Source organism: Lathyrus oleraceus, chromosome 7 (assembly GCF_024323335.1).
Source record: "Lathyrus oleraceus cultivar Zhongwan6 chromosome 7, CAAS_Psat_ZW6_1.0, whole genome shotgun sequence".
NCBI classification, from domain to species: Eukaryota; Viridiplantae; Streptophyta; class Magnoliopsida; order Fabales; family Fabaceae; genus Lathyrus; species Lathyrus oleraceus.
The window spans coordinates 199,851,262-199,864,150 of record NC_066585.1 but is presented as its reverse complement, the minus strand read 5'-3'; the positions used below and the strand labels follow the sequence as shown (position 1 = coordinate 199,864,150).

At 36.4% G+C, this 12,889-nt stretch overlaps 1 protein-coding gene across 1 annotated transcript; it reads left to right on the top strand.

Annotated features, from left to right (window-relative positions):
* Nucleotides 1–3,088: 3,088 nt before the first annotated feature.
* On the top strand, nucleotides 3,089–12,630 carry LOC127108074 (uncharacterized). Its single transcript, XM_051045444.1, has 14 exons — nucleotides 3,089–3,445; nucleotides 4,321–4,482; nucleotides 4,600–4,665; nucleotides 4,856–4,999; nucleotides 5,132–5,245; nucleotides 6,426–6,527; nucleotides 6,618–6,803; nucleotides 7,516–7,605; nucleotides 7,690–7,824; nucleotides 9,256–9,378; nucleotides 9,896–9,981; nucleotides 10,063–10,675; nucleotides 10,799–10,876; nucleotides 11,279–12,630. Exons 1-14 carry the CDS (start codon nucleotides 3,191–3,193, stop codon nucleotides 12,308–12,310), a joined length of 3,186 nt encoding a protein of 1,061 aa, XP_050901401.1. The 5' UTR covers nucleotides 3,089–3,190; the 3' UTR covers nucleotides 12,311–12,630.
* The last annotated feature ends 259 nt before the right edge of the window (nucleotides 12,631–12,889 follow it).

Below are 12,889 nucleotides of genomic sequence, written 5' to 3'. Positions count from 1 at the left end.
GTGAAAAATTTGATCGTCTATTTATTGTAAATCCAGTTACTTCTGTGTTGCAAAAACAAAAATCGAATAAGTGACACTCAAATATTTCACCATCAATATGGGAACTGATCATGTAATGTGGTGATGAAGACATTTTTTTAAAATGTATGTTTAATGTTTGATGGTGAGTGCATTGATTACATATTAACATGCAGTTAAATAAGGTAGATGGTGAAGGCAATACATGTAGAAGATAAGGCAATTGTATTGATCACATATCAACTTTTTTAAGAATATGCAGGATTCCATGCAGAGACAAGAAAAGGCAAGCCCCCTTACCAATGGCGCCTGCAAGATTCTTCTGCCCTAATAAGCCAAGGCATGCGCCTGCATGATTCTCTGCAAAGATGCTTCTGCCCTAACAAGATAAGGCATGCGCCCTTATCAATGACGCGTGATCACATGCATAAAGCAACTCATGTGCCCTCTTCAATGGCGCCTACTCACATGCATTCATAAACACAAGACATTCACCCTTACTACTAGCACATCCTCACATGCATGCTAAAATAAAAGGCATGCGCCCTTACCAATGTCGCCTTCACATATACATCACATGTTGCAACTTACCAACTTATCTCATCTATAAATATGCGATAAATTGTTGGGTGTCCCCTTGTGTGAAGATACAACTACGGGAGAGACTTCTGGTCAACCTAGGGGTCAAGGTATTGACCATAAATGGTAGAGTTAACCAAGATAACGCTATATGCAATGAATTGTTGGGTGCCCCTTTGTGTGAAGACACAACTACGTGAGAGACTTCTGGTCAACCTAAGGGTCAAGATATTGATTTAAAATATCTTAAAAAAATATTATTCAAGTATAACATTAAACGAAGAATCTACCGAGTATGAAAAGATAATTAAAGCTCAGTGTTATATTATGATTCTATTTGGTAATTTTTAATTTCCTGAAAGTACTGGTAATATAGTAAATATTATGTATTTGTCGTTGTTACGAAACATAAATAAGGTAAGCACATATAGTTGGGGTTCAACTGTTTTGTCCCATCCATATATTTCGTTGTGTAAAAATGAAAAAAAGTACTTGTACATTTTATTCTTGCGTCTATTTGTTACAAGCATGGGATTAGTCAAGATTGTCGTCACTCGCCCCGGTCAACGAGAAGCCATTCACATTCCCCTATGTAATAAAGTAAGTTTAAAATTTTACCTTCTAATTTATTAGACTTTATACTATAACTAACTGTAACTAATATACTTTCAATCTTTCCGATCTATGCGGTCAGTTAAAAGGGGTGAACTAGAACAGGTGTCCCAAATACGCTATAGTAGTTTATCGCAATCTTTTAGACCACATTGGACCAGACGATGTAATACTACTACACAACTCTACATTTGATTTAAAAAAATTATCCAATTACATATCCTCTAATCATGTCATATTCTTGTACAATTTATCTAGAGACCGTATCTGGATCTTGATCATCAGGTTAACCATGATGCTGCTGCAGTTTGGACAACAAAAACACCAATTATCTGGTTCACCACTGTGGAGATGCACCAGAGTGAACGTGTAAGACTGCAGTTCGGCATGCAATAACAAATTCCAGAACCTCCGACATGTTTGGGAGATTGGCATCAACAAAGAGTCGATGGTCAATGGGATTATTCCGATTGGAGAGACTTCACAAAAGAGATGTGTCGTCATTGGAGGAATCGACGATAACACATCTTAAACGAACCAGTCATACATGGTGCTAGACCAATTCAACATTATATGGTATGGTTTAGGTCGGTTATAATGCCACAGATTGTGTCTAAGCCAATGTATTTGATTGATCCACGCCAACGAGCTTCGTCATCAAACGCCCAACAACAAATCACCGCCCAAGAACAATGTCAACCCACTAAAACCCAACGATCAACCTCACACCATCACCCTACCATATACACCTAACCACCAAACACCAAACCTCGCAACCAATTCATGCCACACACTCAAACTCAAAACCAGGAATCAAACCCTAACCACCACCAACTATACGCAACCACCATAACAGTCTATAGCCCATATGATTCATACGATTCAACGTCATGCCATCGTAGCTCCCCACCAATGAACACCCAAACATCCCATCGCCACAACACCCAACCATTGTTTGACTTTAGTACACCACAAGAACCATTGTTTCATTTCCAAAATGATTCAATGTCCCAATTCGGGCAACCATACCGTCCACAATCCACCCAACTACAACGACCCAACTACGACAACATGGACACCAAACTCAATTACAGAAGCGCCGTTAGCGACAACCCCCAACTATTGGGGAGAAATTATGACAAATCTATCAAATACCGTTGGACCTTCCACCAAACTTTCACACCAGCCACCATTGCATCATGTCAGCACTCAAAATCCTCAAATACCTCAGAGAAATCGTGGGAGACATCGAAGACAGATTAACGCACCTGGATGTGGAACATGAGGACGTTTCAATCGGGCTGGTCATTGATTTTCTTATCAATTTTATGTATTTTAACTTTATATTATAATATTATTTTTTATTTAAGTATTTAATTTAATTAATTATAAATATAAAAAAAAATTAAAAAAAATATATGTATAGTGCATGCGCCACATGCATTGACGCATAAGTGTATGCATGCACCAATGCATGTGGCTTCAAGGCATGCATTCGCCAGCCTATGTTCATTTGCAATGCATGCATCAATGTGTAAGACGCCTCTTTTGATTGACAATTAGATGCGTCAGTTCAATTAGCGCATAAGTAATAAAATACGATTATTTTGATAATTAATTTAAAAAATATGTTATTTTAAAATTTAAATTGAAAAAGGTAATTATTTTAAAAAAAATTCTAAAATTTGATGATAGTTTGTTTTAGTGGATAGATAATTGATTTTCAGTATAATAAATTAAAATATAATTTACTCGAAACATATCATTTAATTGCCACGTTTTACTTTTCTCCCAATCGTCCCTACACTTCGTCCTTTTTGTTTTCCCTCCTTATCTTTAAACCGTCTTAAAGAAAAATATAAAAATAAAAGCGAACTCTTATATATTAAAATAAAAAATATTCATCTTTCAGAAAACCAGGAAAATACTTATAAGAGAAAAAAAAAGCAAAAGTGCGAAACTAAGAAAGAAAGAAAGAAAGATGTTCAACATATTTAACCGAGGCAGGGACAATTCCGGCGATGCCTCCCCGCCTACTCCGTCGGCGAGGCCGTCATCTTCGGCTTCTCAGTCCACCGGTCCCCCGAGGCCTATACGTCTTGTCTACTGCGATGAAAAAGGAAAGTTCCAGATGGATCCGGAAGCCGTCGCAGCGCTTCAACTTGTCAAGGAGCCCATCGGTGTTGTTTCCGTTTGTGGTCGTGCTCGACAGGGAAAGAGTTATATCTTGAATCAGGTGATTATTCTCTCCTTGTGTTACAATTTTAGTAGATTTTTGTTGTTTTTGAAGTTTAGGGTTTTGGTTTGGGTTCTGGTGTGTTTATTCGTAATTAGGGTTTTATGAAGGATTCAGTGTGATCATTGTGGATTTTCGTTGGGTTTATGGCAGAGTAACAATTTTTTTTGAGAGTAATGTGTTAGGTTTTGATTAATTTTGGGAGATATATATGATTTTTTTGTCTTTTAGTTAAATTTTTAATTGCAAATTATGCTGTTTCAAACCTAGTTGTTGGGGACTGTTTTTGACTATGTTTGACTACAGTGAGAAAGTGGCTCTTCATTTCGAGATTGTATGCTAGTTTGCTTATTTATTACAACAGTTAGTGCGTGGATTATTGTTTCCTTCTGGTCCTCATTGAAAATTTGATAATGGCACATACCGGTGCCATATGCTACGAGTGAAGCATTGAGTTTGAAGTCAATTTCGATGCTTATTTATTATATGTTTGTTTAATTACTTGTATCATTAACGTGCTTGTTGGAAGTCTCTTTCTTGATAAGTCCCCGCTCTGATAAGTGATACTGGGTTGAGAATATTGTATTATATCTGGTTGAATACTGTAATATGGTTGATTGTGAAACTCTGTGGCTAATCTCTAGTATACGTTGGAGAGAGATACTTTGAGAGTTACTTTTGTGCCTTAGTATTCTAAACTTCAATGAGAATATTTTGCAATATAACTTCTTAATTTTAATGTATTGAAGATTGAAATTTCACTTTTCCACAGCCATAATTTCTGCAGGTATTCAAAACACATTAAATATGTTAGACCCTTTTGCTGCTGTCGTCCATATTATAGATTTGTGGCTTATTTTGTTGTTGTGTTGCAGCTCTTAGGAAGGAGTAGTGGATTTCAGGTAGCATCTACACATCGACCCTGTACTAAAGGACTTTGGTTGTGGAGTTCACCTTTGAAGAGGACTGCTCTTGATGGAACAGAATACAATCTTCTGCTATTAGACAGTGAAGGAATAGATGCTTACGATCAAACGGTTTGCTTTTTTCAGTTTTCTAAGTGTTTACTATGCTTATTATCTGGAGTACATGTAGGTAGTCTGTTTCTAATAATTGCTACGTTGTCTTACTCTGGATTTTATTTTACTACACAGGGAACATACAGCACCCAGATATTCTCCCTGGCTGTTCTTTTGTCTAGCATGTTCATTTATAATCAGGTTGGCACAGCCTATCAAGACCTATATTTTTTTTAGGAAAAATGACCTGTTTTATTGTTTGTTGTGATATTCTATGACCAGTCTGCGGGTCTTTTACTGAGTATAAAAATTTATTATTTTTTGTCCTCCATTCTTTTCTGTTTTTTTTTCTTTGTTGCTGAAATTGGAATCTGGTGTTTCATTTGCCCAGATGGGTGGTATAGATGAGGCTGCCCTTGATCGTCTTTCTTTAGTCACTCAAATGACAAAGCACATTCGTGTTAGAGCATCTGGAGGAAAGACTTCTGCGTCTGAAATAGGACAATTTTCCCCAATTTTTGTTTGGCTATTACGGGTTAGTTGCAAACCATTTCAACAAATATTGAAAGACAGAAAGAAGAGTTGTGCTATTGTAGTTTAATGGTTTCTTAGCATGATCTGACTGTTGAGTCTCATGTGTATTATTTGTGAATAATCTTTGTGGCAGGACTTCTATTTGGACTTAACTGAGGATAACAGAAAAATAACACCCCGAGACTATCTGGAACTTGCTTTGAGGTCTGTTCAAGGGAACAAAAAAGATATAACTGCCAAAAATGAGGTATATTTCCTTGCCTAATTTGTCATTCCAGGAAGTTATTGTTATCTAATAAATAAATTTTGTTCTATACATAGGAATGTTGTTAGGTTAGTAGTCTGATTGGGCTGGGCTTGTACTAATAGTAGTAGTATATTTGGCCCTCTTTGCATGACTTATTCTATGATCTCATAACAAGTTCTCTTTTTAAAAAAAAATTATCCAAGACTGAAGCTCAAAGGAATTAGAATGGGATAGGCACATACAAACATATCCAGCAGAAGACCTAGGATAACTTTGTAAAACATGCAAGCAATAATCCCTGGGATAAGTTTTCATTCACAAATAGAAATGTTATTTGTCTATTGTTTTTCAGTTATCAGGCCCATTTATGGGTAACAGGAAAACATGACTGACAAAATGCATAATCTTCTGCACTTTTTCTAGCCTATATATCAGTGTTATCAAATATCCACAATTGCGGCGCTATGGCGGGTATGCGTGGCGGTTTTTGGGCTCGCCGCAGTGGTAAATATCAGCCAATATTGCGGGTTTTTCCGCTATAATGGGCTATAACGGCGCCGCATAACGTCCAGTATGACGGGATTTTGGCTCTTTTGCCATGGACAACACTGCTATATATTATCCTTATAGAGCTCTATTTCAACTCCATCAACTATAATTAATTACATTTGCTCTAACTGAATAAAGTTTTTGAGTTGTAGCACTGGAAAAGTAATATGAAAATATGTAAAATCATCTATGATCTGCCGCTTCTTTTTTCTTGCACCAGTTCCCCTCCATGGAAAAGAAAGCCGTGCCTTATGTCTGTTTTGAACTTATATTTTTGCTCCATTCAAAATGATGTTTAAAATATCTCTTTGTAAGTTTAATCTATTTGTTCTAAGCTTAACCAAAAGTGATCACCACACATGCTAGTTTAATCTTATTTGTTCCAAGTCTTAACCAAAACTGACCACCACACACCAAACCCTGTAAAATTGATAATTGAATACAGAATACTCTTGAAAGATTTGTTTAGCCTTCAAACTAATTTGTTTTTCAACTTGGTATCATTCACTTTGTATGCTAAACTATTTTGAAAATGCACTTAACCTGATTTTATAGCACATTGAAAAATTGAAATTTGTGAACTTTATTTCCTCTATGAAGTTGCTAATTTTCTGACAATTTCAATTAGTAGATTCGAGATTCTATTCGTGCTTTATTCCCAGATAGGGAATGCTTCACCCTTGTAAGACCTTTGAACAATGAAAATGATCTACAGAGACTGGACCAGATATCAGTGAGTAACTTTTTCATTTGACACATTCCATTCTTTTTGGCAGACATTTGTTGTCTCTTTTATGTTTGACTTTTGGCCTTAAATATGCAGTTGGACAAACTAAGACCTGAATTTCGAAAAGGGCTTGATGAATTGTTAAAGTTTGTTTTTGAGAGAACAAGGCCAAAGCAAGTTGGGGCAACTATGATGACAGGTCCTGTATTGATTGGTATCACACAGTCTTATCTTGATGCACTCAACCATGGTGCCGTGCCTACAATTTCTTCCTCCTGGCAGGTTAGTCTTAAAGTTCTAGTTCTTATTTCTGTGACGATTTGAGAATTCTTTACAAGTAAATTAGTGACAATAAATGAATGTTATATTTTTACCTTCTGGTAATAAATGTGTGTTATATTCTAAAAGTATTATTTGCACTTGCTTTTTTCATCAATGCTTTAGCCTATCAAAGAAATACGATCATTGATAAAGCTTTGACTATTGATATAGTTGACACATGAATGCTAATATTCATTTACTACCCAAAAGTTTCCTTCAATGTTCTCAATTAACGGCTGTAGTATAGTGGAATTTGAAAAAATTGCTATTATAAACTATTTAACACCAAGTTTTGTCAAATTGCGGCGATAACGGCCTATAGCATTGTAGCATAGCATAATTTGAACAAGATTTTCCACAATCCATGATTGACATCACTGTTTCCTTTAAGTGGATACTTAGTCCGCAGTTGAAGGAAGTTCTTTCTCCTTGATTGATCTTTTGAATCACACTCTACTTCAATGCCCTTTTAATGTGACCAATTGTTCTTTTTCTTTCTCTTGAAGTTATACCTACAAGAATGACATTTTTCAAAAATTATTAATAAATGAAGAAACTGATATGTAAAGGCGTTTATTATAATAATTTGCTAGAGTTGGCGAACAAAAAATATGTAAGTCTATAATCTTGACTTTAGCTTGCTGAATATTGGTTTGTCGTTATTGCCTTGCAGAGCGTTGAAGAAGCAGAGTGCCGTAGGGCTTATGATTCAGCTACTGAAGTTTATATGGCTTCTTTTGACCGTTCCAAGCCACCTGAGGAAGTGAGTAATCTATCTTCACAAAGTAAATTTTGATTGTATAATTCTTCACTTTTCTTTCCTTAATATTGACTGCGCTGCTTGTAGGTTGCTTTGAGGGAAGCTCACGAACAAGCAGTTCAAAAGTCAATGGCTGCTTTTAATGCTAGTGCTGTAGGAGTTGGTGCAGCTAGGAAGAAATTTGAAGATCTGCTTCAAAAATTCTTCAAAAAGGCCTTTGAGGTATTATATCACGAGTGTGAATAAGATGAAACTTCCCATCATAAAAGTTATATAAGCTTACTAGGGTTTGCACACATGTTTTACACACATGTTGGCTAAAGTGTATGTTTTTTCTTTTTTGTTTAGACGGTTGGTTTGCGCTCTGTAATCATATTACATGCATTTGTTTAATTGTATTCAGTGATGTCATTTGCTTTTTACTGTTTTCAGTAGGCTGCCGAGTTAAAAACTAAGTGTGTTTGGATAATGAGTTTTAATGAGCCAATCCATTTGTTTAGACGGTTTTTAGTGAAAAATATCTTGTTTGGATATAATTTTGTTTAATATACCACGTACTTTTGAGGGGCAACTCTTTAAATCTGGGATAGGGGATTTGATATTCCATGTTCTTAGAAGGAAATCTTGAAATGCCCTGTCAAACTCCCATCTCTCATGATAGATATACTCACTCCACTTTCAACCCGACAGTCATTGAATGTTCTGCCACAAGCCCACTGCCGCCGCTGCTGATAGCAAGTGACAGCAAATGTGCTCTGCCAGTTGTGCTGGGCAGGAGGTTAATATCCCATTTCCTTATGTAGCCATTTCACAATGACCTCAATCAACTCTTGCTGTGCTCTTTTCTCGGACCTAAATTGCATTGTCCAAGTCCCAATTTCCTTATGTAGCCATTTCACAATGACCTCAATTTTTTTGGTATTTAAACTCTTTGAAATGAGTTATCCAAACACAGCACAAGAGTTTTTTCACATAATTGTCAGATGATTCATCAAGATATTTGATCCTCTAGTCTTCTTGAGAGAGTCAACTAGCTTATTTATTCCAGAACAGACATGTAAAACCATTCAGGTACATCTTATGTGAAATTATTAGTTTGTGGCCTATTGAGGTGATTATTATGGAAAAGGAGAGGGGTTTGCCGGTCCTTATTTGAAAAAGGATTTGGTTTGCTATTTTGTAACTTTGAGAATGGTATGGGTATGGCTTTACATTTCACATGGAACATGATGCCATATGAGGTGAATTAAGCTACGTGTTTGTTGTACAGACCATTCATTATTTAGCCATTCCGTTTCTGGAATATTTGTTTGGAGATTATGATATTGAATGCCAATATTCTATCCTCATTCTTACTAGTGCAATATATATGATCGGATTTGTTTAGGTTGACCTTTTTTTAATTTATTAATTTTGGCAAACATCATGTAGTGCTTTTAAAAATGTATTGATTCAGTAGATGTTGGCTTTAACAAATCTAGTGGTCATCAGTGTGTATGTATTATGTCAATCAGTGTGTGTGGTATTCATAATAACAACCAGAAGAAGTTATTATTTTTCTTATGTTGTAAATATTTGTGCCATTTTTTTTGAGTGTGAGTCAATGCAGCAAATGATGTGCTTGTTAATTTATTAACTTATATTGACCTACAGGATTATAAAAGAAATGCATTCAACGAGGCAGAATTACAGTGTAGAAATGCTATACATGCTATGGAAAAGAGGCTGAGGGCAGCTTGTATGGCTTCTGATGCTAAGATTGATAATGTTGCAAAGGTAATTGTCGGGGCCTAATTGCTAAGACTGGATCTCCCCTTTTTACTGAAGTTCCTCCCCCTTCCTCTTCTGCACATATTATTCTTGATGGTGTGCCAGTTCATTAGTAAATAACTAAATATTATTTGTCACTAGGTTATGAAACTATTTTTTCACTTATCTCCCCCAATTAGAAACAAAACAAAGAATAATGGAAACATCGAAATCATGTTTTTCATAAGGTTTCTTGTCATACAATATTATGCTTAACAGGTTTCGTATTTGTGTGCTTAACAAGTTTTATGGATCTGCTAACTTTGGGTTAAGTGTGAAACTTATAGTTCTGCCGTGTTTAATTGCTGCTGATTTGGGGAAGAACAAAAATAGTATTTAACTTTTAAGTGATACATTCATTGTTTTGTTGGTTGTATTGAAATATCTTGTTTGAAACCTGAAAGGGGGAAACAATAGAGGATGATGTGCTCTCAGTAAATCTTGTTTGAAATGATGACGGTTGGATAATTTTTCTTTGACACAGGTTCTTGATGCCATTTTATTTGAATATGAAAAGTCAATTCAAGGTCCTGGAAAGTGGCAACAACTTGCTGGCTTCTTACAGCGAAGGTTTGTTCAGATATTTTTCTGGTTGGTGAACTTGTATTTTTTGCACTTTTTTTTATATGAATAAAACATGTTTGTCTGTAGTTTTGAAGGCCCTGTGCTTGAACTTTTCAAGAGGGTAATAGATAAAGTTGAATCAGAGAAGAGTTCTCTTGCTTTACAACGTCGGATGAATGAAGATAAGATGACCTTGCTGACCAAGCGGCTGGAAGCCAGTGAAGGTGAAAAGTCCGAGTACATCAAGCGCTATGAGGATGCCATCAATGATAAGAAGAAATTAACTGATGAGTACATGAATCGCATTACTGAATTGCAAACTAATCGTCGCTCACTGGATGATAGATATTCTAGCTTATTGAAAACACTGGATTCTACAAAGCAGGAATCCGTGGAATTGAAAAGAAAATATGAACAGGTTTTATCAAGGCAGAAAGCTAAGGAAGACCAAGTTAGTTCTGAAATGTCAGCCCTTAAGTCCCGCAGTAATACAGCTGAAGCAAGGTTGGCAGCAGCAAAGGAACAAATTAAGTCTGCTGAAGAGGAGGCTGAAGAATGGAAACGGAAGTATGATATTGCCGTCAGAGAAGCGAAATCTGCTCTAGAGAAGGCAGCAATAGTTCAGGAGCGCACAAACAAGCAGACACAGTTGAGGGAAGATGTCTTGAGAGAAGAATTCTCTGGAACATTGGCTGAAAAAGTGAGCTTTCCCTCCTGATACCCGTTCATTTAGCTTGTATATATATTAAATTAGTATTGCTATTCTATAAATATCCAGAATTGTTTGCAAACTTGGGTTCTGACTTGTTTGCTAACTATGCAGGATGAGGAAATAAAAGAAAAAACTGCAAAAATTGAGCACGCCGAGATGTGTTTAACAACTCTGAAATTAGAATTGAAGGTGAGATTTTTGGCTTATTGAAAGGGTTTGTCTCAGCACTGTTATGAAGGGCTTTCAATAAGAAGATTTCTATTAACTTATGCATATATTTTTTTTGTCTGTCCAATTTCTTATTTTATTCTTTCTTTTTACTATGGTCTTGTGTAAGGAAGGAGGTCAGAGCGAATACTGTACATAGTTCTTTATGGTTTCGTGTCTTATTGCCCATTCGCTTAACTAAATTGTTTCTTCAATTATATGAAGTTGAGACAGGTCTTGTAATGGGAATTGGTTGAGACTACAATTGACATACCCTTCAGATGAAACTTTTTTAGTACATTGAGCCAATCTGTATTATCTTACTTTTTTTGGGTGCATCTATTTCGGTCCTTTCAGGACTAATATTGTTCTTTGTACTTGCAGGCTGCTGAGTCCAAGATAAGGAGTTACGATACAGAAATATCATCTCTGAGGAATGAAATTAAAGATTTGACTGACAAGTTGAAATCTGAAAATGCCAAGGCCCAGTCATATGAGAGGGAAGCGATGGTATATCAGCAGGAGAAGAACCATCTTGAGCAGAAGTACCGATCTGAGTTCAAAAGATTTGAGGAGGTTCAAGAAAGGTGTAAAAGGGCTGAAAAAGAAGCTGCAAGGTCTACTGAAGTGGCTGATAGAGCACGGGCTGAAGCAGGTACGGCTCTGGAGGAGAAGAATAAGATGCAGAGTGTGGCAATGGAAAGACTGGCAGAGATTGAGAGGGCTGAGAGGAAAATTGAAACTCTTGGGAGGGAGAAAGATAATCTGGAAACTGAATTGCAGAGAGCAACATATTCAGAGAAGGATGCACTTACCAGAGTTGCGAAGCTTGAGGAGAAAGTGCAACAAAGAGAGAAGGATTTAGAAGCACTTCTGGATAAAGATAAAACACACAGGAAAAATAACGCTGAGATTCTTGAACAACTTTTGGAAACAGAACGTGAAGCACATACACAGGCAAATAACCGGGCCGAGGCTCTCTCTCTGCAGCTACAGTCTGCACAAGCCAAAATTGACTCTCTACATCAAGAGCTGACGAAGTTTCGACTGAATGAAACATTAGACAGTAAGCTAAAAACATCCGATGGTAAGCGATTGAGGGAGGAAAATGACATTGGTGTTGATTCTGTACAAGACATGGATGCGAGCCCTAGAATTTTAAGGGGAACTAAAAGAGCTAGGAGTACATCCAGTCCTAAGTACACTCAGCCAGAAGATGGTGGTTCAATCTTCGAGGGCGGAGAGGATAATCTTAGTCAGCAAACAAATGAAGAGAATTATAAAAAGTTTACCGTCCAGAAGCTTAAGGTAGAACTGACAAAACATAACTATGGTGATCAGCTGCTTCGGTTGAAGAATCCCACCAAGAAAGATATTCTTGCTCTGTATGAGAAGTTTATTCTTCAGAAGGCATAACAGGTTTTGAAAAGACGTGTATTGGTATGCTGCATGTAATCACTCCGTCTAAGTCTCTCTAAATATCATTGATGCCGGGTTTATGAGCTGTGAAATATCGAATTAATTTTAACTCTTTTTGTTGTTGAGTGGTTTTGAGGATGTGTTCTACTTGTGTTTGCTAGCAATGATGATCATTTAGGCCATACAGGGTTTTGATGGCACGATCTTTATTTGTTGATTGTTTGAGTTGTATTTAATACATCTGTACAGTAGCATTTAGCGTATTACTCATAACTCTAACATTGTTTCCATGTTAGATGAACTAAATTACTGATTAATCCTGGTCTTTTATGTCGTTTTTTTAATCTGTTTTACCTATTGCATGAGCTACTATCTTTTATTATCCTCTCCATTCTTAGTGACTCTACAACTTTCCCTGCATTGGAATGAGAATTACAGGAACCTATATTTGGTACATGTTCTTGCTTCACACAGAACGAATACCCTTAGTAATACTTTTGTGAAAATTAATTCAAGTATTGCACAACCAAGATTTCTATTGCCGCTGCCTCATCATTGGTACTAAACGCTTTATGC

What these genes read in the sequence shown, in the direction of transcription:
- LOC127108074 (XM_051045444.1), top strand. Translation starts at nt 3,191, where the DNA reads ATGTTCAACATATTTAACCGAGGCAGGGACAATTCCGGCGATGCCTCC. An exon ending in GTTCCAAGCCACCTGAGGAA is followed by an intron (nt 7,606 to 7,689) that starts GTGAGTAATCTA and finishes CGCTGCTTGTAG; the next exon opens with GTTGCTTTGAGGGAAGCTCA. An exon ending in GCTGGCTTCTTACAGCGAAG is followed by an intron (nt 9,982 to 10,062) that starts GTTTGTTCAGAT and finishes GTTTGTCTGTAG; the next exon opens with TTTTGAAGGCCCTGTGCTTG.